This window comes from Canis lupus, chromosome 7, assembly GCF_011100685.1.
Source record: "Canis lupus familiaris isolate Mischka breed German Shepherd chromosome 7, alternate assembly UU_Cfam_GSD_1.0, whole genome shotgun sequence".
Taxonomy (NCBI): domain Eukaryota; kingdom Metazoa; phylum Chordata; class Mammalia; order Carnivora; family Canidae; genus Canis; species Canis lupus.
The window spans coordinates 10,717,143-10,743,861 of record NC_049228.1 but is presented as its reverse complement, the minus strand read 5'-3'; the positions used below and the strand labels follow the sequence as shown (position 1 = coordinate 10,743,861).

General features: G+C 40.4%; 1 protein-coding gene across 2 annotated transcripts in view; it reads left to right on the top strand.

Moving 5' to 3' along the window:
- Positions 1 to 6,946, top strand: part of NSL1 (NSL1 component of MIS12 kinetochore complex) — a 47,745-nt gene extending 40,799 nt beyond the window's left edge. The window contains exon 7 of one of the 2 annotated variants that reach the window (XM_038542090.1): positions 6,609 to 6,946. In XM_038542090.1, coding sequence (XP_038398018.1) covers positions 6,609 to 6,621 — 13 coding nt within the window. In that variant the 3' untranslated portion in view covers positions 6,622 to 6,946. The remainder of the gene's footprint in view (positions 1 to 6,608) is intronic. The other variant, XM_038542091.1, reaches the window with a different exon arrangement.
- Positions 6,947 to 26,719: the final 19,773 nt, after the last annotated feature.

Below are 26,719 nucleotides of genomic sequence, written 5' to 3'. Positions count from 1 at the left end.
CATTTATCCCAAAATAGTAAAAATGAGAGAAACACAGTCATCTGATGATGAAACCAGGAGGTTTGTTGCCCAGACCATAGCATATGAAGAAGGAATGTGTATGGAGGAAACAGCAATGAATTAGCAGATGGGAGGAAGATCAAATCTAAGTGTTCGCAGAGGGAGAATTGGTAAGAGAATTTTGCCAATTTGCCCCCAGAATCTCTGGACAACTGAGAAGTGGAGGGCACTGCAAAAATCTGAGATCATATGGAACAGCCTGAAAATGAGATTGTGTTCATCACCCCTCCACTCACCTCTGCCAGAGGTAATTGCCTCTGCCAGAGGAGCTTGTTTGGGGGGGGGGGGGGGGGGGGGGTAGGAAATAAAGAGCCCTAGAGAGTAAAGGTGAAACTCAGAATAAACAAATGGTCAGAATGAAATTCTCTACTGGAATGGTAAAACTTGAAGTTCAGAATACCAGCTGTTTGGCTTATACATTTTAGATGATCCTTTAGAGAAACTTAACAACTCAAGAAAAAAGCTGTGAATAGTGTGATATTTGGAGAACCCAACCGACATTTTCAGCAGGCCAGTCCAATCACCTTATATTGCAGAGCCGTTCAGTGTTTAAGTCCCACTTGCAAAAAAAAAAAAAAAAAAAATAAGTCCCACTTGCATACAGCTTCCAGAAGCATTTTTGTATTTCACTCTAAAAAATAAGTGGACATAATAGAAAACCAGAAGCTAACGCACATATCCATCAGTAATAGAACAAAAAAATAAATCGTGGCATTTACATACATTGAAACCTAACCCAAGAATTTTTAAAAAATTAGTTACTGATAATACACAACATGGATGAATCTTAGAGATGTTATGTCGAATAAAAGAAGCCAGGTACGAAAGATTGCATACTGTGTATGAAATCAGAATAGGCAAAACTAATCTATGGTGATTATCTGTGGAGAGGGGGGAGATAATTAATTGGGGGTGGATGGGCACTGGGAAGTCTTTTGAGTGAAGGAAATGTTCTATATCTTGATCTGAATGTTGCTCACATGGCTGTATATATAAACTATGTAGCTACATATTTATATATTTTATTTCATTTAAGTTTTATCTAAAAAAAAAAACAAATCAAGATTTCACCAGACATTTGAGGGAGGCATTTATTTATTTATGATTTTTTTTGTTTTAAAGAAAGTGTGTTCAAGTGGGGGTAGAGCCAGAGGGATAGAATCTCAAGCAGACTCCCCACTGAGTGTGGAGCCCAAGATGGGGCTCAATCTCACCACCTTGAGATCATGATCTGAGCTGAAACCAAGAGTCAGATGCTGAATGGACGGAGCCACCCAGGCACCCCTTGAGGGAGGCCATTAAATGCAGAGAACAAAGACTATGAGTTCCACAAAGGAAGAAATCTTTGTTCTGATGTATCCCAAGCACCTAGAAAAGTGCCTGGCATATGATAGTTTCTCAGTGTATATTGGTTAACTGAATAAATGAAAATGAACACACAAAAACCAAAGAGAAAACAGGACCTCAAAAACCTACAGATAAATGAGTTTCAGAATAATTACTATCCCAAGGATAACAGAAGATAATTCCATTCGTTAAAAAGAAAAACAAGAAAGAGTTCTTGAAAATTAAAGGTGTAAAAGTTGAAAGAAATTCAGTAGGAAGGCTGGAAGATAATATGAAATTTTCCCAAAAGTAAAAACAAAAAGAGTAAGAGCAATTAGAAAAGATAATAAAGAGAATAAATTCAGAGGGTCCAATATCTGATTGATATCCTTTCCAGAAAGTACAGAAAAGAACCAAGGAGTCACAATTATCAAACATAATGCAGTTATCATGTGACCCAGCAATTCAATAATAAATTCAATAAATAAATAAAATCTTAAAAAAAAACCCCCACAAAATCATTTCCAACAGGGCACATCACTGAGAAGTTAGAAGTTTCTAAAAGCTTCCACTAAGGCAGAAAGATCATAAATGAAGAGCATTTAGCATGGCATCAAATTACTAAACAGTAATTTAAAATATTTATTTTATTATTATTATTTTTTATTTGAGAGAGAGTGAGAGCATGAGCCAGGGAGAAGCAGGGAGCCTGCCACAGGGCTCTATCCCAGAACTCCAGGATCACGACCTGAGCTGAAGGCAGATGCTTAACCAATTGAGCCACCCAGGAGCCCCTAAACAGTAATTTTTAATGTAGAAGTCTCTGGAGCAATACAACCTAGAAATTCTCAGTAGAAATGATTTGCGGCCTAGGAATCCGTATCCAGCCAAGCTATTAACCAAGTGAGAGGTAAACCTAAAGTCATTCTCAGACACGCAAAATCTAAATAAGTGCGGCCTTTAAAAATGTACATTTGGGAATCCCTGGGTGGCTCAGCGGTTTAGCGCCTGCCTTTGGCCCAGGGTGCGATTCTGGAGACCTGGGATCGAGTCCCTCGTCAGGCTCCCGGCATGGAGCCTGCTTCTCCCTCCTCCTGTGTCTCTGCCTCTCTCTCTATGTCTGTCATAAATAAATAAATAAGTCTTTAAAAAAATTTTTTTTTAAATGTACATTTTACCCCCAAAACATGCTGTTTGGGACACTCCTAGTAGATGTGCTCCACTCCACACGGTAAACAAAAAAGCAACAGCCGTGGGATCTAGCAAAGAGCAGCTATAAGATGGGAGAGCAGCAAACTCAAGTCCACAGGATGCTAGTCAGCAAATGGAGAGGAGTCCAGTCAGACCAGGTTGGACTATGAATACGCAGGATCTGAAAAGAAGTATTTTCAGGAGGAGGAAATATAACTGACAAAATGAGTGATAGTTTTAACCACCTGGAAAACTGTATAAAGGAGATATTTTGTGGCATTCAGATGTTGGGAGAAACAAACCAAATAAGAAATCAGGCAATTATTATAGTAAAAGCAGAAAATTGTACAAGTAAAGAAAGGTAGTCATAGTTACAAATCGGCTTTATAGTGACCAGTGTTTATATAGGCATAATAATGAACACCCTAAATCTGAATATAATAATTAAAAAAAAAAAGCTGGAACTGTTATATTGGAAAAGACGAATTAATCAGTAGAGGAAGGGCACTCAGCAGTCAGGGCGGGTAGTGGTCAAAGCACTGGAGCTGGGTTCAGGGTTCCTCCTTAACTGCTGGGTTTCAGGGAAAGTCCAGGGTGTCCCAGGGCAGGAACTGGAGCAGCGAGGGTGACAGGGATGGGGACACGGAGGGAACTCTGTACCAGCTAACACAGAAGTCCATTTTGTAATACCGAAATAACTCCTATGGTTGGAACTGTTAACCATCTGAATAGGCCATGAAATGGGAATGTTGGGGAGTGAAATCTTCACCACAATTAAAAGCCAGTGAATAATCTCTGAAATAGCTGAATCAAAAAATAGTACAATATGGGTATTATTCAAACAAATACCAGAAAAGCAAACAAACAGCTAAGAGAGTGGAAAAGTGAATGTACCTAGGTGGGTGAAGCCGGCCAAGGAACTGATATTTTTCTGTTATACGCCGTATAGATTTGATTCTTAATGTGCATGTAATATTTGCATAAAAATAAATTTGACTTTTAAGTGATTTAAAAACTCACACAATACACAAGTGAATATGAGTAATCTTTGACTCTATCTTCCATTCTTCCTTTCATTGAGAATTAAGAAACAAATTATACCCAGAGGCTTTTGCAGGGTTTCAGTTCCATTCTCTCAGTATATTTCAGATAAGATTTGGAGACTTTGTTTTTGGCTGAGAGTTTAGTTTTGGTTTCTTCAGAAGGTTTTTTTCCCCCCCCTGACCTATTGCTTTAAATATAGATTCTATTATAAAGCCTCTATGTACAAAAAGGACGAAAAAAAGTATCTTTCTAGAGAACCATGAAGAGGTTGTAGTGATTTTATGAAAGAATTTGGGGGAAACCAATGTTCCTATACATTTGAAACTTTAGGGCTAAAGAGTCTTCCCATAATCATTGCTTATACCCTGTGGGCGCTTTGCTAATATTAGTTGAATGAATGAATGATTTCATAGTGCCAATTTCTGACCTGTCAGTTCCCTCTAGATCACAATCTCAGACATTAGCGCCTTGGCACTCGTATTCATTTTTTTTTTTTCATATTCATTGTTATTTGAGTTTAGAAGATGGGCTTAGTACTGCAGGAGATGGGAGGTGGGGGAAGGGGGATCTAAATCCCTGGGAAACTGGCCTGAGTTAGAGCTGAGTCTCTGGGCTGCTGAAGCTGGAGTCTGATCCCCATATCCCTGAGGACATCAGAGCAGAGGTTGGCATTCACACCTCTCAGACTGACTCCAGGGTTCTAGCAGATATATTTTCCCTCTGGCCCTCTTTTCCTTTGATTACATTCCTTTGACTTCTGGGTGGCCTGATGTAGCCAGATAAGAACACCGGGCTCCTCAGAGTCCCCTGCTCCAGCTGGTCCCTGTGCCTGTGAAGGATTAGGCCGTCTGTGTTTTCACCTTGACTAGCCTCATTCAGGGAACCGCTCCAGGCCTTTGGGTTCATCCCTAATCAGATTTGAAGGCCTCCCTTGCGGCCCACAGGTGGGGCTCTGCAGCCCGCTTCTGCTGTGATGGCACCTGAACGCCCTTCTGTCCATCTCTGTCCCCCGGGTGCCACCTTGATGGGAATCCCCTCCATGCCCCTCTTCACCAGCCCATAAGTATACAAAAGAGCATTTCACTTTTTTTGTTGTTGTTGTTCCTTCAAACGCTTCTGAGGTTTAGTTTCCCCCATGAAGCAGCCAGTGGTTACCCTCCCCCCTCAGGGCCCAGAGCTGCCTGCATCACCCCAACCGCCTCTTACTCCTACCTCCCCTGCCCCCTGGCTGCACTGTTGGCTTGGTGGCTTTTTTTCCTTTGTCCCTGCATTTGAACCTCCTGTTCTTTTGAGCCAGTTTACAGCTGACCATCTCTACTAGAAGAGTAAGTAGAAAAAGGAGAAGAGAGATGTTTTACCTGTGCATCCTGCTTCATTTCATTCCCATATCAAAAAAAAAAAAAAAAAAGGTGGAAAAGAGGTTAAAATAAGGGTGGGTATGAACTTTCACTGATTTGTCATATTCTACATATGCCAGGCATCCGCCTCCCTCTGAACCTGTGAGGTTGTAGAGATTAGGGGACGACAGCAGCAGTGTAATAACATTTGGGCAACTTGTAGGACACCTCTGCTCTAGGTCCCAGCCTCAGAGCCTTGTGGTCTTTCCCACTCACGTGCCATACAGTATTTATTTATTTATTTAAAAGATTTTAATTATTCATTCATGAGAGACACAGAGACATAGGCAGAGAGAGAAGCAGGCTCCCTGCAGGGAACCCGATGTGAGACTCGATCCCAGGACCCTGGGATCTCGGCCTGAGCCGAAAGGCAGATGCTCAACCACTGAGCCACGCAGGCATCCTATCACAATATATTTTTGTAAAAGATTATTTATTTATTTATTTATTTATTTATTTATTTATTTATTTATTTCTTCATGAGAGACAAAGAGAGAGAGAGAGAGAGAGAGAGAGGCAGGGACACAGGTAGAGGGAGAAGCAGGCTCCATGCAGGGAGCCCGATGTGGGACTCGATCCTGGGACTCCATCCAGGATCTCACCCTGGGCCGAAAGCAGGCACTCAACCGCTGAGCCACTCAGGAGTCCCTGCCACACGATGTTTTAAAATCATTTTTCATACACGCCTTCTTTTATTCCACAAATCCTCAGTGAATCCAAATAGTGTGCTAAGGTGTGCATGGAGAGGCCCTTGTACACCAAGGCACAGACCCTGCCCATAGGCAAGGTACCGTTGGTCACTGGAGAATCCAGTGGGTAAAGGGGGAGCAATGGGGGTGGGGGTGGGGGTGGAAGGGACACACATCTTACTGTTGCTGAGGTTCCAGATTCCCAGAAGGAAGATGAGACTGAAACCCACAGGTTTCTGAGACTTCTGAGGAATTATCTGCTTGCAAGATGTTGGTTTGGTTTCAGCAACCATGATGGGGTATTAAATAATTCCGGTACTTTACTGGCAAGTTTTGATACTGCAATTTCTCTTTGTTAGAAACCCAATCCAAGACTTTTTCTTTTAGATATCATCAGATTTGGCAAATGATTGCTTCTCTAGAAGTACTTCTTACTAAAATGAATCTTCATTTCTTTTGTCCTTTATACTCAAAGGGAAGAAAAAGTTCAAGAACATAAGTAAACGCTGCATTCTCTCTGCCTGGGTGATGGACTCCCTGACCTCTGTCCTGACCCCAGCACTCCCTGCTGCCCTCCCTGAAATACTGGACTTAATTTGCCTGGGGGTTTTGCCCAGACCCCCTTCTCCCCACCCCCCAGCTGTTATGTGAGTCGCAGAGAACAGAAACGGAGGAGGGATATGCTGAGATGTGGGAACACAGGCTGTCGTCAGGTGTACCTCTATGTTGTCTGTGAAGCTGGTAAACTCTCTGGGGGCAGGGGGCTCATCAGGTGGTATATGCAACGTGCAGAGAAACCTGTGGTTTCCTTCATTATTTACTACATCTGCTCAGTGCCTTAGAATGCTCAGAAACCATGTTTTTCTCTAACAAACTCCTTTTCTCTTTCATTTCTCCCTAGAAATCTGATCTGAAAAAAATTGTTTCAACAAACCCACAGTGTCAGATTTGTTCTAGCAATCATGAGTTAAAGATAAAGATAATCCAAAGTAAAGGAAGAGATTCCGTGAAGCCACAACTGTAACTGTGCTGCAAGATTGGGTGAAAGTCCGTTAATAAATAGTGTGAATTGTAGAACTATGGAAAGCAGCGTATTTTTAAAACAATCTTGTGAAGTGTACACTATATGCCCAGGATTATACAAAAATACTTTCCCTATGAATCTCCTATGAAGACTGTTTAAATACAGTCTTGTAAAGTTATTTGCTGAAGCTAATAGTAATAAAGTACTAGTAGTTACATGTGTGGCGTGCTTCCTAAGTGTCAGGAACATGCTAAGAGGTTCACGTGCATCATCTCATTAAATCTCAGAACAATCCAGGAGGTAGAGGCGAGCATCTCCATTCTCATGATGCAGAGATAGATGGGAGAGAAAATGCACACCCAGCAACTTTCCCAAGGGTCTGCAGAATCTCACAAGGGGGCGAGGTTGTGTGACTCCAAGCCCTGCCTGTGTCTCTCCCTGGGGTCCACAGCAAAGGCCCCTTGCCCTGGATCTCAGATACCTGTGCCATGACACCACAGCCACCTTACTGGTTCCTCCTTCCCTCTTCTTCTGAAAGGCTTCTCCTCCTCCTCCTCCTCCTCCTCCTCCTCCTCCTCCTCCTTCTTCTTCTTCTTCTTCTTCTTCTTCTTCTTCTTCTTCTTCTTCTTCTTCTTCTTCTTCTTCTTCTTCTTCTTCTTCTTCTTCCTTCTCCTTCTTCTTCTTCTCCTCCTCCTCCTCCTCCTCCCCTTTCTTCTCCTCCTCTTTGATGATTTAGGATAACATCTGTTAACAGCAAACATTTCTCAATTTTCCAGGACTTAATGAAGAGCTAACATTGCCAGATTCATTGCAGCATCTAAGAAATTGCCCAGAGTGGTTTAAAGCAGTTGATTATCTGAAGGAGATTCAATACAGTAGTCTCCCCCCGCCTTATCCGTGGTTTTGCTTTTGTCCATTTCAGTTATCTGTGGATGACTATGTTCTTGAAGCGGAGGATCCTCCCTCTGGTGTACTGTCAGAAGGTCAATAGTTGACCAATGCTACATTACAGTGCCTGCGTTATTCACTTCACTTCCTCTTATCACATAGGCATTTTAGCATTGTGTATCATGACAAGAAAAAAGGGGAGTACAGCACAGTAAGATATTTAGAGAGAGACCACATTCATATAACTTTTATAACAGTGTATTTTATCATTGTTCTATTTTATTATTAGTTATTAGTTATTACTACTAATAATATTACTGTGCTTAATTTTTAAAAAAGATTTTATTTATTTACTCATGAGAGACACAGAGACAGGGGCAGAGACATAGGCAGAGGGAGAAGCAGGCTCCCTGCAGGAATCCCGACGTGGGACTCGATCCTGGGACACCAGGATCAGGCCCCAAGCTGAAGGCAGACACTCAACTGCTGAGCCACTGAGGTGTCTCAACTGTGCCTAATTTTTAAGCTACTTTATCACAGATATGTATGTATAGAAAGAAAACAGTGCATTTAGGATTCTCTACTATCCATGGTTTCAGGCATCCATTGGGGGCCTTGGAACACATCCCTTGAGGATAAGGCAGAGCCACTGTATGTCCTTTTGCTGTCAATTTCTTGAAAAGTATAAAGCATCTTAGCCAACCATTCCCTCATGAACCATCATGTCTGTTCAGAATTACACTTAGAAACAATTCTGAACTGGGAAACTGAGAATTGATAAGGTTTTAAAGCAACTTTACAGACGTTGAGTCATCAAGTTTTGGGGGGAATTATGTGCCACACATTTATTTTATTTTATTTTATTATTTTTTTAAGATTTTTATTTATTTATTCATGAGAGACACAGAGAGAGAGAGGCAGAGACACAGGCAGAGGGAGAAGCAGACTCCATGCAGGGAGGGAGCCTGACGTGGGACTCCATCCCGGGTCTCCAGGATCACACCCCGGGCTGCAGGCTGCACTAAACCACTGCGCCACCAGGGTTGCCCTGTGCCACACATTTAATTCATTTCTCTCTTTGCTGGCATGTTTGTGATATTTATCTAAATTATAAAAGAAATAATTTTAGTTGATGATGCTCAGAATTGTAACTGTCTTCCAACTTCTTTTTAAAGATTTTATTTATTTATTCATGAGAGACACAGAGAGAGAGAGAGGCAGAGACACAGGCAGAGGGAGAAGCAGGCTCCATGCAGGGAGCTCGATGTGGGAATCGATCCCAGGACTCCAGGATCACGCCCTGAGTCGAAGGCAGGTACTAAACCACTGAACCATCCAGGCGTCCCTCTGTCTTCCAAATTTATGCCCTGTTACAAGAATGATCTCTTGAAAACGCTGACCTGACTCATTTTTGTTTCCCTAGTTTACCCTTGTTCCCTCCAGGCCTTCCACGTCTAAGGCAGAGTACTGAGGCTTACTGCCCCTCAGTAATGAGCAGAGGTCCATGGGCCCTGCTAGGAGGAAAGGGACATGGAACAACTGGGCATCAAAGCAAGTTCTGAAAGCCCTCTCTTGTTCATAAATAAAAGGATTTTCTAAATTCCATGAACCTCCAGAACACCTGGGTGGCTAGTGGATGAGCATTTACCTTTGGCTCAGGGAGTGATCCCAGGGTCCCGGAATCGAGTCCAACATTGGGCTCCCTGTGAGGAGCCTGCTTCTCCCTCTGCCTGTGTCTCTGCCTCTCTTTCTGTGTCTCTCATGAATAAATAAATAAAATCTTAAAAAAAAAAATTCTATTAACCTCCATGTCACACATTAAGAGCCAGATCTGTAGACTGACTATAAAGCACAGTCTAGGAGAGGAAGGAGACCTTTGTCTCCTCTTTGTCACCCCTCTGGCCCGGGATGAACTATGGGAAGATGAAAAGGATGAAGCTGGTAGATCCAGAGCCCCACTTCCCATTCCTGGGGAGTGATCTCAGACTAAAGTGGAATGAAGGGACTCTGAGAGGACACAGCCGGGAAGCACACTGACCCTGTGCCCCTCATCTAACCATGATCAGACAGGAGGGTAAAATCAATGCTGTGATGGTGCTCCACCGTGCAGCCCTGTGTCTCTGCCTCTTTCTGTGTGTCTCTTACAAATAAATTTTTAAAAAGCAAACAAAACAAACAAAAAAAAACCCCACAATGTCAGATATGCCCAGAGACCAGGTAGACAGGGACATCATCATCATGGAAACCAGAGGGGCCAAAGAAAGTATAGGGACGTGCACGGATGGCTCTAGAAACCCTTCTTCAGGGGATCCCTGGGTGGCTCAGCGGTTTAGCGCCTGCCTTCGGCCCAGGGCATGATCCTGGAGACCCAGGATTGAGTCCCACATCAGGCTCCCTGCATGGAGCCTGCTTCTGTCTCTGCCTTTCTCTCTCTCTCTCTGGGTCTCTCATGAATAAATAAATAAAATATTTTTTAAAAAAGAAACCCTTCTTCCCTCTACATTCACATCCACATGCAATCTTAGTGAGAAACTAGGAAAAATAAAAGATACTAAATTATCCAGAAGAGCCAGAGTTATCTCCTAAAAAGTCTTTAAATAATTGAATCAAACTAGATTTTCAGGGGATCCCTGGGTGGCTCAGTGGTTTAGTGCTTGCCTTCAGCCCAGAGCGTAATCCTGGAGTCTTGGGATCGAGTCCCACGTCGGGCTCCCTGCATGGAGCCTGCTTCTCCCAATGCTTGTGTCTCTGCTTCTCTGTCTCTCTGTGTCTCTCATGAATAAATAAATAAAATCTTAAAAACAAAACAAAACAAAACTAGATTTGGACTAATGCTAGTGGGTTTTTTTTCTCCTACCACCCAACAGAATAGTAGTTTACAGGGAAGATCTGATCCTTTTATTTTCTTTCAAATCACTAACTACCTGTCCTGACACTATTTATTTAATAGTACCCACTGATTTGAGATACCACATTTTCCATTTAATAAAATCTAAAATAAAATCTAGTATCTATTTCGGGTCTGTTTCTATTCTGTTATACTCATATGCCCACACCAAATTGCTTTAAGTTTTATAGTTTTATGATATATTTATTCTCTTTTAAGACTCCTCTTCCTCCACTTATTATCATTATTTTTTTGGAAAGTTCCTGGCTACTTTTGTTTATTTCCTCACATGAAATTTAGCCAAAAAAAAAATCTTGTTGGTGATTTTTGGGATTACACTAATTTTATAGCTCATTTTTTTTTTTTAGATTTTATTTATTTATTCATGAGGGACACAGAGAAAGAGAGAGAGGCAGAGACACAGGCAGAGGGAGAAGCAGGCTCCATGCAGGGAGCCTGATGTGGGACTTGATCCCCCATCTCCAGGGTCATGCCCTGGGCCAAAGGTGGCGCTAAACTGCTGAGCTACCCAGGGATCCCCAACATGTTAACTCTTATCCAAGAACTAAGTATGGGCTAATTTATTGGCTTGTTTTTAAAAATCTTTTGCTACCATGATTATACTTGGTTGTTAAATTTGGAAGCATTTAATCTATCAACATAGAATGCCACTTTGGAAGATCATGTACTCCCCTATTTCCAGGAACAACTGGTGTTTTTGTTTTTTATTTTGTTTTGCTTTAGTTGTCAATTACTCTAAAATAAATCATCCCCCAAAAGTGGCCTAAAACAATAACCGCATGGTTATTTGCTCATAGGTCTGCAATCTGAGCTGGGCTCAGCTGGGTGATTCTTCTGCTGGTCTTAGTGATGGTCACATCATGTGGCTACACTCAGTTGGCAGGTTGGCTGAAGGCTGAGTTCAGTCAGAACTCAGGATGGCTGAGCGTCTCTCTCCTTGTTGTCTCAGGACCTCTACCTTTCTAAGTGGCATCTCCACATGATCTCTCCAGCAGAGTAGCTGGACTTCTCATATGGTAGCTCAGGGCTCCCCAAACCACAAAAAAAACAGAAACTGACACATCTTGAGCTTAAACCTAGAACTGGCACATTATTTCTATACTCTATTATTTAAAGCAGGTCATAGGTCCACTCAGATTCAAGAAGGGGTGGGTGTGAGGGCTACACAAAGGCATGAGTACTGAGAAGTATGGTCCAATTTGGACCACCACATTTATGGGCCATCATAGTAGTCTTAAAAACTTCCAATAGGGGATCCCTGGGTGGCGCAGCGGTTTGGCGCCTGCCTTTGGCCCAGGGCGCGATCCTGGAGACCCGGGATCAAATCCCACGTCGGGCTCCCGGTGCATGGAGCCTGCTTCTCCCTCTGCCTGTGTCTCTGTCTCTGTCTCTGTCTCTCTCTCTCTCTCTCTCACTATCATAAATAAATAAAAATTAAAAAAAAAAAACTTCCAATAGGCATTACACTCTATCTCCAGTGTCTAACACAATGCTTGGCTCATAGTAGATTCTCAGCACACATCTGTTGAATGGCTACTACTGAAGCATCTGGCTAATAACACTGTATAGATAAGCAGCACTACTGAAGATATAGTTCAATTTCTGGAGGCAAAGTCTGAGACACTATCTGCAAAGTTATACCTAGAGCAATGCTTGTTTGCTGCTCTTATGTGTTGGAGTCATTTACACATCCGTTAGATACCATCCTACTTCTTTGAAGGCATCCTACTTCTTGGAAGGCATCACCTATTATTATGCCTCAGGAAGGCATCTTTCCTGAGAATCTATTCAAAATACACATTAATAAATAAGTTGCAGCATTTATGTTCTGTGGAAACAAAGGGGAAGTTCTTTGAGGATAGTGGTTAGTGTGGAGGGAGGCCAGGAGGTTTCATTGTTCTAGTGAGTCAGGGAAGACTTCCTGGAAGAGGTGGTTTCAGAAACCCTTTGAATGATAGGAGAAGATAGAGGTTGATTGGGGATATTCTGGGCAAGTAGTATGAACTAAAAGAAAAATCCAAAACACAAGGGTAAGACGGATAAAGGGGTTGGTGAATAACTGCAAAGAATGGAGGGCCAATTTGGGAAGGTGTTTGACAATTGTCCAGGCATTTTCTGCAAAAGCTTTCCAGCGCCTGAAACGCTTTTGCAAAAGTGAACGTTTATTGAGTCTGAGACTCTAGAAAGAGATCGCTTTGTCATTGCCACTCCACTGCTTGGGCTCCTGCTCCCTTGGTCTTCCCATTCATTTCTGAAGGGTTCAAATTGAGGCACAGGATGAACATGGCTGTATCTCAGGTTCAGGGGTACCAGAGTGCATCAATGGACAGCCTCAAGAACACCACATTTAAAACTGGCTTCCTTGAAAAGAAAAAATGAAACCAGAAGGAGGAAGCCAGGTGAGCCCCAACGACCTGGAGCTCTATTCCATGTTGAGTAAAGTTTCCCTATGAAACCCGAGCTCCTTGAAGAATTTAATCTGCAAGGCATGTCCCCTGCCAGGGAACACCTTGCCAGGGGCAATGTGGGGTTCCTCAGATCATTCTTTGTGATCATCCATTCCATTTCACAATGAATGTGGGGAGAAGTGGCTGGGAAATGACAAGAGGCATGCCTTGTTTTCCCAACTTGATCCAACACTGCTGAGTAACCAGCAAATTCCTGGAACTGCTCTTACCATTTGTGGCTCTTATTAGGAACCACACTCTTGAGTCAGACAGCCAGGAAGGCTTACTAAATATTTGCCACATGTAGAATCCTCAACTCAGGCACCATAAGAAGATGCATGAAGTCACAAGGGAAAGTAAGCCCCAAAAGTCATCTATCCAGTTCCCCAGCTCTCAGGAAAGACAATTTGAAATAACTAAGTCAGTTAGTTGTTAGGAAAACTATGCCTTGCTCTCAGCCCTTAGAAGATTCTGGGGATACTTCAAAATGATAAAACAATTGGAAAACAAGACTCATATGTCAAGGAGAATGATGATTGATTCACCCTGGAGAAAAGCAGGTTGGAGGTGCAGTGGTTTCATTCTGTGGAAGATTCTGAGGCGGAAGAGAGAGGTCAACACTTCTCTGCCTGTGCTGGGGAGAGAGCAAGAGGAAATGGGTCTGCAGAACAGCATGTGGAACTGAAAATAAACACGAAGCACTGCCAACCATCAGTGTTATTATGTCCTGGAACATCAAGGGTAGGTATAGAGTCTTCACCGAAAGAAAAAAAAAATCTAACAGTTATAGTCTTGTCTAAACATGAACCAAAAAAGATTTAGAACCACCTTTCCAAAGTCCTATGTTACCGGGAAGTGAGTGATGGGGCCGGCTGACAGTAACAGGACCAAGCAAGTGTCACAGAGCAAGTGACAGTGAATGCCAGAGGACTTGGATCTCAGCTGAAGGACAGTATTCCAGTTACTGAACTTTCAGCAAGTGGGCCTTTTGGGCAGTATGAACTTCTTCGCAAAGGTCTCCCTTGTGTGAAAAATGAACTTTTTCCCAGTCATCCTCTTGAACTATCAGAAAAAAATTTCCAGCTCAACCAAGATAAAATGAATTTTTCTACACTAAGAAACATCCAGGGTCTGTTTGCTCCACTAAAATTACAAATAGAATTCAAGGCAGTGCAGCAGGTCCAGCGTCTTCCATTTCTTCCAAACTCAAACATTTCACTGGATATTTTGAGGGGTAATGATGAGACTATTGGATTTGAAGATCTTCTTAATGACCCGTCACAAAGTGAGCTAATGAGGGATCCCTGGGTGGCTCAGCGGTTTAGCACCTGCCTTCAGCCCAGGGTGTGATCCTGGGGTCCTGGAATCGAGTCCCACATCCGGCTCCCTGCGTGGAGCCTGCTTCTCCCTCTGCCTGTGTCTCTGCCTCTCTCTTTCTCTCTCTGTCTGTATCTCATGAATAAATAAATAAAATCTTTAAAAAAAAGGGAACTAATGAGAGAACTACAGTTGATGGTGGAATATAAACTCCGTTTATTATAATCTGTTGTGCTGTTTGTGAAAATAGAGGGGCTGCATGTTGTTTATAGTCATCCTTTTACTATAATTTGATGTATACAACATTAAAAGTACTGACACATAAGAATTTTTGCCTAAATAGTATTTGTGATCATTTGAAATGATTTGGTCTTTGGTTTGTGGTCATGTGACAATTGAAACACTAAAGGGAGATGATTTTAAAAGTCCCAATTTATAGGAGAACAATAGCCTTCCAAATGTCTTTCAGAAATTTTTGTTAATGAATATTTTAAAAGTGTACAGGTTTCAATTCAGCCTGTTTTCTGGGTATTCCATAAATTTAATTTTGATTACCATTATCAGCATTTGAGTCTACAGCCTTCATAGTAGCATCTCAGAATAAACATCTGTAATTGATTTCAGTGGTAACACTTCAAATTAAGTACAGAGTAGGGTATCTATATTTTACCTTGTTTCAGTATAGCCTGTTGATCCTTACAAGAAAAATACTGGATTTATTGATGCTATTTTAGAAAGGTAGCTATTTGATTCTTTCAGTTTGAAAAGCATAATTAAGTTCAAAGGTTTTGATTTTGGCTTTGTCTTTAAAATGAAAAAACAACCAGCACATGTTGATTACACTGTTGTACTGCATAGATTTATATATCACAAGATGATTACATTGAAAAAAAAATTGGAATATTCATGTACACACACTATGTATCCCTGAACAAATTCCATAATTATTTAAAAATAAATCTTCACTATAGTTAAAAAAAATAAAGTCCTATGTTATCAATAGTCATCACCAAGTAAAGAGATTATGGTTGGTAACATTAATTATTTATTTATTAAATACTAATAGTTTTAATTATCAATAATAATTATTATCACTGTTATTTTCTAATTTTCTATAATAAATGGGTTTCATTTTTATGGTAACACAAGAATTCCTTTTTTTTTTAAATTTAATTTATGATAGTCATACAGAGAGAGAGAGAGAGAGGCAGAGACACAGGCAGAAGGAGAAGCAGGCTCCATGCACTGGGAGCCCGACGTGGGACTCGATCGGGTCTCCTGATCGCGCCCTGGGCCAAAGGCAGGCACCAAACCGCTGCGCCACCCAGGGATCCCAACACAAGAATTCCTAAAAAAATTTCTTCTGGTCTTCTGTGACTTAAAAAAATTATAGTTTGATTTTTTTTAAAGATCTATTTATTTATTCATGACAGACACAGAGAGAAAGAGGCAGAGACATAGGCAGAGGGAGAAGTAGGCTCCCCACAGGGAGCCCAAGGTGGGACTTGATCCTGGATCCTGGGATCATGCCCTGAGCTGAAGGCCGATGCTCAACTGCTGAACCACCTAGGTGTCCCTAGTGTGATTTTTGATAAAGACTGGAATTGTCGGGATCCCTGGGTGGCGCAGCGGTTTAGCGCCTGCCTTTGGACCAGGGCGCGATCCTGGAGACCCGGGATCGAATCCCACGTCAGGCTCCCAGCATGGAGCCTGCTTCTCCCTCTGCCTGTGTCTCTGCCTCTCTCTCTCTCTGTGTGACTATCATAAATAAATAAAAATTAAAAAAAAAAAAGACTGGAATTGTCTATGTATGAAAATGTGAGATATGAAATTTCACAGCTACTTTTATGTAGATAAGTTGTCTGAATTTCTTACCTTAAAAATAACATAGGGTATTATCTAGACTTTTTTTTTTTTAAGTCCTGTCATATTAACAGTCTACTGAAACTATCACCTGGCTTAAAGAAACAAAAGTTCAAAACTCAGTCAAGTGTCATCCATAAGACAAATCAGATTTTTAAAAATACATTTTTCAGTTGTTTGGTAGTACATGTCCCACAGCTGGTGTATATATAGAAATCATTTCAGAGCATGAGTTTATCAGTATTCTAAATTATTTATTCTTCTATTCTGCTCAGCAAATTGGCAGTTTGCTTAATATACTACTTTTGGTGAATTTGGTCGTTTTAGATAGAATTTTAACAATGTTCACCATGTGAGCTAGAATATTAATAAAGGAGAGGCACTTTGCCTGCAAGCCAAGAAAGAGATGTAAAGTAACAACAGCACAGTCCTGGTCTGAATCACGACGTGAAGCCACCCAATGGTTTATCAGATATGTGCATTATGATACCGAGCTATACACCATCATAGGACACATGATATAGGACAATGCAAAGGGCAATCACTTCCAGATGGAATGATAAAAAAAATCTCCATAGAGGGAGCATTTGAGCCACATTGAGAGCATAGGTGGGATTTTGGTTGACCAAGGACATCTTAGGCAGAGGGAAAGTCATGGGCAGAAGGGTGGAGGCAGAGGCCAACTTATTAGAGAACAGTGAGGCATTGATATAGTTGGATTAATTAAATCAGAAGTACATCATATGGGCTTTAGATGCCAGGTAAAGGTTTAGGACTGCATTTTTTTTTTTTTTTTTTTTTTTTTTAGAAAATGAGAAGTCATTGGAGGTTTTTGACCTAAGTATGTATCTAATTGCTGTGGCACTATGCCAGATGGAGATACACAAGAATTATCCAGAGATATATTCCTGACTTCTCTACTCAGACACATCACCAGGGTCACTACATATGTAAGAACAAAAACAGGAACACGAAACAAAAATAAGAGAAAAAAAAACAAGTTTGAATAATTGGTAAAGAGTCTCAACTACAAGTTTTAAAAAATGCAATTTGGGAGGAAGAAAAGTATTTAATTTGACCCTAAATTTTAATAGAACTCAGGGAAATGCAGTCAAGACCACAAAATAACAATTTCCACCTATTAGACAAGTAAAAATTAAGACATCTGACAATAATTAATAGAACAATTAGACAAAAATCATCAAGGATATAGAAGTCAACAGCACCATCAACCAACCCAACCAAATAGATATATGTAGAACACCCCCCCAACAATAGCAGAAACATATTTATTTAAGTGCTCATGAACTATACAGCAAGATGAGCCATGAAACCAACCTCAACAAATTAAAAAAGAATTCAAATCATACAGAATGTATTTTTTGACGACATAGAATCAAACTAGAAATCAATAACAGAGCAATAACAAGAAAATCTTGAAATAGGTGGACTAAATACGATTTTAAACAACCCATGGGTCAAATAGGAAATTTCAAGGGAAATTTTAAAAAGTACCTGACCCAAATGAAATGCAAATAGGACATATCAAAATTTGCATGACACAGCTAAAGCAGTGCTAAGAGGGAAATTTATAGCATGAAATCTTTCAAACTTTCACCTTAAGAACCTAGAAGAAGAGAAAAATAAGCCAAAAGCAAGAAGATAGAAGGAAATAATAAAAATCAATGAAATTAAAAACAAAATTATAGAGAAAACCACTGAAACAAAGAACTGATTCTTTGAAAAGATCGATAAAATTGACAAACCTCTAGCAAGACTGACAAAGAAAAAAAAGAAGAGGTGCCTGGTGGCCCAGTGATTGAACGTCTGCCTTTGGCTCAGGTCATAATCCTGGGGTCCTGGAATCAAGTTCTGTGCCAGGCTCCCTGCCAGGAGCCTGCTTCTCCCTCTGCCTATGTCTCTGCCTCTCTCTCTGTATCTCTCATGAATAAATAAATAAATATACAGAGAGAGAGAGAGAGAGAGAGGCAGAGACATAGGCAGAGGGAGAAGCAGGCTCCATGCAGGAAGCCCAATGTGGGACTCCATCCTGGGACTCTGGGATCATACCCTGAGCCAAAGGCAGACGCTCAACTGCTGAGCCATCCAGGCGCCCCAATAAATAAAATCTTAAAAAAAAAGGCACAGGTAAAAAACAAACAAACAAAAAAAAAAAGGCACAGGTGACCAATATCAGGAATTAAACAGGGAATATCACTAGACAAACTCCAGACATCAAAAGAATAATAAAGGAATACCATGAGCAATTATACACACATAGACCTGACAACTGAGATGAAGTGGACCAATTTCTAGAAAAACATGAACTACAACAACTCATCCAATAAGAAACAGACTATTTTAATAGCCTTAGAACTACTAAAGAAGTTTACTATGATTTTAAATCCCCCACAAAGAAATCTCCAGATTCCAATGGTTTCACTGGAGAATTCTAAATGTTTAAAGCAGAATTAACACTACTTTTATACAATCTCTTCCAGGAAACAGAAGATGGGACATTTCTCATTTCATTTTGTGAAACTGGTATTATCCTGATACCAAAACCAGACGAAATCAGTACTTTGTGAACATAGGCTGAAAAAATTAACAAAATAGTAGCAAATAGAATTTAGCAATATATAAAAAAGCATTCTACACCATTACCAAATAGAGTTGATTCCAGAGGTACAAATCAGCTTCAATATTTGAAAATTAATCAATACAACCTACTTCACAGACTAAAAAGAAAAATCACACATATCAATTAATGTGGAAAAACTGTTTGACAAAATTCAACAATGATTCATGATAAAAACTCCCAGGAAAATAGGAATAACAGGGAATTTCCTCAATTTGATAAAAAACATCTATGAAAAAAACTACAGCTACCATTATACTTAGTGGTGAAAGACTGAATGCGTTCCCCTATAAGATCTGGAACAAGGTAAGAAAGTTTGCTCTTATTCAACATAGTGCTGAATATTTAATCAGTGTAGTAGGCAAGAAAGTAAAATAAAAAGTATACAGATCAAAAAGGAAGAAATGAAACTGTCCATATTTGCAGATGACATGATTGTTTACATAGAAAATCCCAAGGAATCTACAAGAAATTCCTAAAACTGATAGGTGAGTTCAGCAAGTTCACAGGACACAGAATAAACCTACAAAAATCAAATGAACACATGGGCACCAAAATTTAAAATACAATACCACTTATAATAACTCAAAAAGAGAAATATTTAGGGATTAATCTGACACATATAGGACTTGTATGCTAAGCTACAAAATGCTGATGAAAGAAATAAAAAAATCTAAATACATGGGGAGACATACTGTGCTTATGGATTAGAAGACTCAATCTAGTAAAGATGCCATTTCTTCCCAAATTTATAAATAAGCTTAAGGCAATTCCTATAAAAATTCCAGAAAGACTTTTTTTTTTTTGTAGATATACACAAGATTATCCTAAAATTTATAAGGAACAACAAACAACAAACAAACAAACAAGCTAGAATAGCTGAAACCATCTTGAAAAAGAGGAAGAAACTGCCAGGAATCAGTCTATCAAATGTTAAGATATTATATAGCTTTAGTAATCAAGACTGTGTAGTATTGGCAGATATACACATATATATTGTGATATATATATCACAATAAAGAACCCAGAAATAGATCCACACAAATATGCTCAGCTGATTTTTGACAGTGATACAAAAGGAATTCAGTGGAGGAAAGACAGCCTTTTCAATAAGTGGTGCTGGAGCAATCCGATATCCATGGACTTAAAAAAATAAAAGACCCTAACTAAGACTCACACCTTACAGAGGAATTAACATGGATCACATGCTTAAGTATAAAATGCAATGCAAAAACTATGAAACATTTAGAAAAAGAAATAAGAGAGAACTATAGGATCCAAGGCTAGTCAAAGAGTTCTTAGACTTAATATCAAAAACATGATCAATAGAAAGAGAAATTGGTAAGTTGGACTTCACTAAAATTAAAAATTTTATTCTGCAAAGACCATGTTAAAAGAATAGGAAGACAGATTACAAAGTAGGAGAAAATGTTTGCAAACCATGCATCTGATGAAGGACTAGTATCCAGAATATATAAAGAGCTCTTACGACTTAACAGCAAAACAACAAACAACAACCTAAGTACAAAATGGACAAAAGATATAAAGAGCTATTTTACTGAAGGGCACATACAGATGGCAAACACATGAAAAGATATTCAACATCATTAGCCATTAGGAAAATGCATATTTAAGTCACAGTGAGCTATTACTACTTACCAACAAAATGGCTAAAATAAAAAATAATGACAACATGAAATGCTAGAGAGCATGCCAGAAAGGATATCACTCTTACATCACTGGTGGGAATTTAAAATGATTCAGCTCCTCTGGAAAGCACTTTGACAGTTTCTTGAAAAACTAAACATTCAACCACATGCAACATTCAATTGCATACCTAGGCATTTTCCCAGGGAAATGAAGACTTACGTTCACACAAATTCCTATACACAAATGTTTATAACGCCTTTATTCATAATAGCCCAAAACTGGAAACAACCCAGATGCCCTTCAATGGTGAACGATTAAATGAACTGTGGTACAGCCATACCATAGAATACTACTCACCAAAACAACAACAAAAATGAACTACTGATACAGGCAACAACCTGGATGAATCTCCAGAGAACTATGCTGAGTGCAGAAAAGTCAATCTCAAAAGATTATATATTGTATGATTACATTTATACAACATTCTTGAAATGACAAAATTCTAGAAATGCAGAACAGATTGGTGGTTGCCAGGGATTAAGAATGGAGTGAACCAAGTATGAGCCAGTGGTGGTTGTGACTACAGCTGGTATTGCCAGCACTCGTGATCTTTGTGGTGATAGAAATGTTCTATATCTTGACTGCATCAGTGTTAGTATCGGATATGGTACCGTATCATAAGATATTACCACTGGGGGGAACTGGGTAAAGGGTACATGGGATCTCACTGGAAGCAAATCTAAAATAACTCCAAATAAAACGCTTAATTAAAAAAAAACAGCAAAATGATAAACCCAAAATTTAGGATAGTGAAGGGGGAAGGGAGAGAAGAGGGAGAGACATAAAAGTGAATGAAAAAGATGGTCAGTGTATGGTTCTTGGATTAGGTGGTGGATTTTCAAAAAAATTATTTATTTATTTATTTATTTATTTATTTATTTATTTATTTATTTATTATTTATGAGAGAAAGACAGAGACAGAGAGCTTGAGTGGGAGCCAGGGGAGAGGCAGAGGGAGAAACAGACTCCCCACTGAGCAGGGAGCCCAATATGGGGCTCGATCCCAGGACCCTGAGATCATGACCTGAACTGAAGTCAGATGCTTGACTGACTGAGCCACCAGGCACCCCTAAGTCGTGGATTTAGAGATATTTGCTATATTATTGATAAGTTTAAAAAATAATAAATAATGAAAAGAGTCCATTGATGAATCAGTGATGACAGAGTAGAAGGAACCAAGAATAAAGGTTAATCCAGTTTTGTGTATTTGAGGTCCAGAAGGGAATTGACAAACTTCTTTTGAGAAACACACTTTGGGCTGCTTTCTTACACAAACCTAAGGCTCTTCGAACCCTAAACAAGCCAAGAGCATGGGTGATTGTTAAGAGAGAAATGAGATTTCTTGGAACAACCCTAGTCCTTCATCTTGAAGGTCTGAGGGATATCAATACTATTGTTCTAGTGAAATCTACCACATAGTCAGTGAGAGTCATTCATAGCTTATTCATTCAGCAGATATGGGACTAGCACTCTGAACCCAGCTCTGTGCTAGACACGACAAGAAGTTAGAGCTTCCCCCAAGGAAATTACAAATTAGTTGTAGATAGTGGTAGATTGTAAAGGGAATGAGTGAAATTATTTTGAAAAGTGAGTCACAAATGTCTCATTCGTTGCTTTAAAGAGAATAATGAGCAACCTCTTCAGATACTAGGCTATTATAATTCTCATGCTATGTTATAATTTAGGGCTGCTCTCGATACTAGCATTATACAACTGGTAAAACACTTTTATTGGATGACTTTCCACAGGAAACAAAATTGGAGGGGAAAAAAGAAAACACAAACACTTAATTTTTGGTGAAGTGTGCTACCATGGTGCTTACGTAAGTCATTAAGCACACTCCCATCTGCTTTGATGGTATGTAGTGGACCTTCTCTGAGGGCAACTCTTCTAACCCAAATGCAACTCACCCCAATGTGGGTATTCATTATATATTAACCAATTAAAATTTTAGTAGGTGCATGAACTACTTGAGTTTGAATGCCCATTCTGCCACTTTTATGAATGACTGGGGTCATTCAGTGATTACTCTCAATTTATCCATAATGTTTGAGTCTCCCCTTTTTTCAATGGGAGTGTATCCATGTGTTTGTTATGTAAATTTAAACATTTGAACTTCATAAGGGAGTTAAGGGGCTCCTGGGTAGCTCAGTGGTTGAGCATCTACCTTCTGCTCAGGTCATGATCCCTGAGTCCTGAGGTGAAGTCCTGCATCAGGCTCCCTGAGGGGAGCCTGCCTCTCTCTGTCTCTCATGAATAAATAAATAAAATCTTTAAAAAAAGAGAAGTAGAATAAAAAGATATTCGGTTAATTCTGGTTGTCAAAGGAAGTATTTATGGAGGGAGAGATGCTTAAATTATACCATGGACGAGGAGTAGATGTTCAGCCAACTGAGTTAGGAGTGGGAAGGGCTTACATTTGGAAAAAAGAAAATGAAAGCAGAAAGACAAAAGCCACAGAGAGTGGAGGGCACTTGGCAGGGTCTGGAAGATCCCAAGCTGTCCTACTGCATGAGCACAAGGGGTGATACGGCTTAAGAAACAAGAGAAGGTCAGAGAGATGGAGGGAGCCATGGAAGCCAAGAAGAGTAGTGCTGATGACAAGAAGGGTAGCGCTTCATCCTGATGACAAAGGACATCCTGGTGACAAGGAAAGGTTTTAGATATAAGAGTCATGTGGCAAACTTGCATTTTTAGGTGGGCTGGAGGCCCATGAGAGCAGGAGAAGGAAAGTCTATTACAGGGCTGTTCTATGGTCCAGGTGAAAGAGGATGTGTGGGAGGGGGAAATGAAAGGAGGGAGGAATTCCAGAGAAGTTTGGAGATAGAAGCAGAGATGGATTTACTCTGAAGCCCGTGAAGTGTGAGTCCATCACATAGACCTTTCCAAGGGATCGCAGCATTATGTTCACTCAGTCACATATTTTCATAAAATTAGTAAAAGAAAGATATTTTAACTGCAGTTAATTAAGACTGTGGTTTCTCTCCACCCCAACTTTCTCTCTGGCATAGTTCCTCTCCCATCAGATGGCCCTGGGACGACTGTGTACATTTTTTGAGAGACAGCGAAGGGGAACTGGGTTGGTATACATTTAGTTTCAGAGTAGAGTCATTATTGGTAGGAGACTGATGTAGGAATGGCTTCCAGGATACTCTTAATACCCACCATGCCAACTCACCTGCCATGCAAAGGTGCAGGGCAGCATTTGTTGTGATGTGAATGTGTCCTATGGTGCTGGCATCAGAAGTAAGCAGGCAGTGGATGGTTGAAATATACTCAGCCCAAGCTAGTTGGTGGCCAAGCCTTCTAATTATTAGCTCTATAACAATGGAAGATTCTGTGCTCATGGACCCTTAGTCAAAAAGTAAGTCGTTGGGGCACCTCAGTGGGTGGCTCAGTTGGTGAAGCACCTGCCTTAGGCTCAGGTCAGGATCTCAGGGTCCTGGATTGAGCTCCGGCTGGAACTCTCTGCTCAGTGGAGAGTCTGCTTCTCCCTCTCCCTCTGCCCTTCCCCCTGCTCATGTTCTCTCTCTCTCTCTCTGTCAAATAAATAAATTATTTTTTTAAAAAAGGAAGTCCTCATTGTTCAGGATATACCAGATGATGCAGCTGACACAATTATATATATATAAACCTATTTTTTTTTTTTTTAGGGGAAGAGGGACAGAGGGAGAGAGAGAGAATCTTAAGCAGTGGAGCCTGACATGGGCTCAATCTCATAACTCTGAGATCATGACCTGAACTGAAATCAAGAATCGGATGCTTAGCCAACTGAGCCACCCAGGTGCCCCTATGCATAATAAACGTTTCGATGCAATAGAATTGACCAGATCTCCTGTATTTTGAGTATGTGAGCCGCAAATATACCACGCTGTAGAATCACGTGATTTGTGTATCTCAGCTATCAATAACATAGTATCAAAGAAAAGATTGAATGATCTTTCTATTCTCTCTATGAAAATAACTTCCAAAAGCATTGTTATATATTGTTTTTTTAAAGACTTTATTTATTCATGCAGACACAGAGAGAGAGAGAGGCAGAGACACAGGCAGAGGGAGAAGCAGGCCCCATGCAGGGAGCCTGATGTGGGACTTGATCCCAGGTCTCCAGGATCACACCCCAGGTCAAAGACGGCACTAAACCGCTGGGCCACTGGGGCTGCCCTTGTTATATATTGTTATAAGAGGAGGTGGTCAAAGAGCACACAGCCAAAAAAATATATATAATAGAGTATATGGAGCGTGTAAGCCATCAATGAGAGACTCAGAATGGGAGAAACAGGGCCAAGGATGGAGGATGGAGCTCAGGGTAGCACTGGCTAGGAGGCCGGCAGAGCTGCAGAGATGAGAGAGAGAGAGAGAGAGAGAGAGAGAGAGAGAGGATGATGAACCAGTAACTTAAAATTCCCAGCCTCTATTCCAGAATCTTCTAGAGTCACTCATTGGCATCCCACATAAGTACCTCCTCCTTTTCCTCCCTTCTCCCTCCTTTTTCTTCTTTGGCTTTTTTCTTTACCCTCTCTCTTTTTTTTCAGTGCCAATTCTACACATAGGAGTAAGAGGGTAATAGCCTAACACAGTGTGATTTTTAAATCACATTCCCCAAATCTCTTCCCACTTATAGAGTTAGGGAGTCTACAATTTCACTAGTTGATATTTGTCCTTGGTGTGAACGCATCATCAATACTTTTTCCTTTTGAAATACCTTCAGTAGAGATAGTATGAACACCCAGGTTAGCTGGATGTCTTTGTCTTTCCTCTCTGAGAAGTGAGGGAGAGAAAAGCCTGAGGGGTGAGAATTTGCCTGGAGGAAATGTCCTGATGTGTTTTGGACTGGGCTGCAAAGTCCAGAGTGTCCTCTTCGGCTACATGCCTCTTGGGGGAATCTGAGGCCCCAGGGAACAGATAGCCCCTTCTAGAAGGGGCTATGGAAGGGAAGTTGCTAAAAATAACACTTGACATGTTCTTTGGGGCAGGTCCTCATCTTATATTTATCTGTTCCTGTTTTTCTTTTTCTTCTTTACCAGGAGTCCAACAAGTGACCTGAGAAACAAGTTCAGTCTTCTTGACCCTGAACCACAGTCCACTTAAAAATGTTCCCTAATTAGTAGGACTTTCATACACTGCGAGACTTTTAATGGTAAGGCCCTTTTGCAATACAAGTGGAATACCTTGAAAATAGGTATATTCCTTTGGTAGCAAGTCTAGGAATTAAACCTAAGGCCATAATGAGAGGTGCAAAACTGTGTGAGTACAATGATTGATGTGGACTGTATCGTGTCCCTCCTCAAATTCATATGTTGAAGCCCTAACCCCAAATGTGACTATAGTTGGAGATTGGGTCTTCAAGAGGGTAGTTAAGGTTAAATGAGGTCATAAGGGTGGGTCCCCCATCTAATAAGACTGTGGCCTTATAAAAAGAGGAAAAGAGAGACTATCTCTCTTCTTCTTTCCCCTCTATGGGAGGACACAGTGAGAAACCAGCCATCCACAAGCCAGGAAGAGTCTTCACCAGAAACTCAAATGAGTACCTGTTCTTGGACTTTCCAGCCTCTAGAACTGTGAGAAATACATTTCTGTTGTTTAAATCACCCAGTCTGTGGTATTTTGTTGTGGCAGCCCTGGCTGACTAAGACAATGATATTTATAACAATGTTGTTTACCCATAAGGAAAAATTGAAAACAGCAAAGTAGTAGATATGTAGATCAGCTGTGGTATATCTCTACAATGGAGTGTTATGTCTGTTTAAAAGGATGATGTAGGGGATCCTTGGGTGGCTCAGCTGTTTAGCGCCTGCCTTTAGCCCAGGGCGTGATGCTGGAGTACCTGGATGGAGTCCCACATCGGGCTCCCTGCATGGAGCCTGCTTCTCCCTCTGCCAGTGTATCTGCCTCTCTCTCTGTGTGTGTCTCTCATGAATAAATAAATAAAATCTTTTTTTAAAAAAGGATGATGTAGATGCATATTTATTGTCATGGAAAGAGGTTTATGATGTTCTCGAGTGGAAAAGCAGGTTGGAGTATGGTTTTATGCATGTAAACACATATATGTGTATACTTACATTTAAAAATGTGGGAAAATAATATACATGTATTAGTGTTCTACAGAGAAAAGGAATAAGATATACACAGAGAGATACAGAAGAGGGGATTTATTATAGGAATTAGTTCAGATGTTTATGGAGTCTGAGAAGTCCTATAATCTGCCATCTTGAAG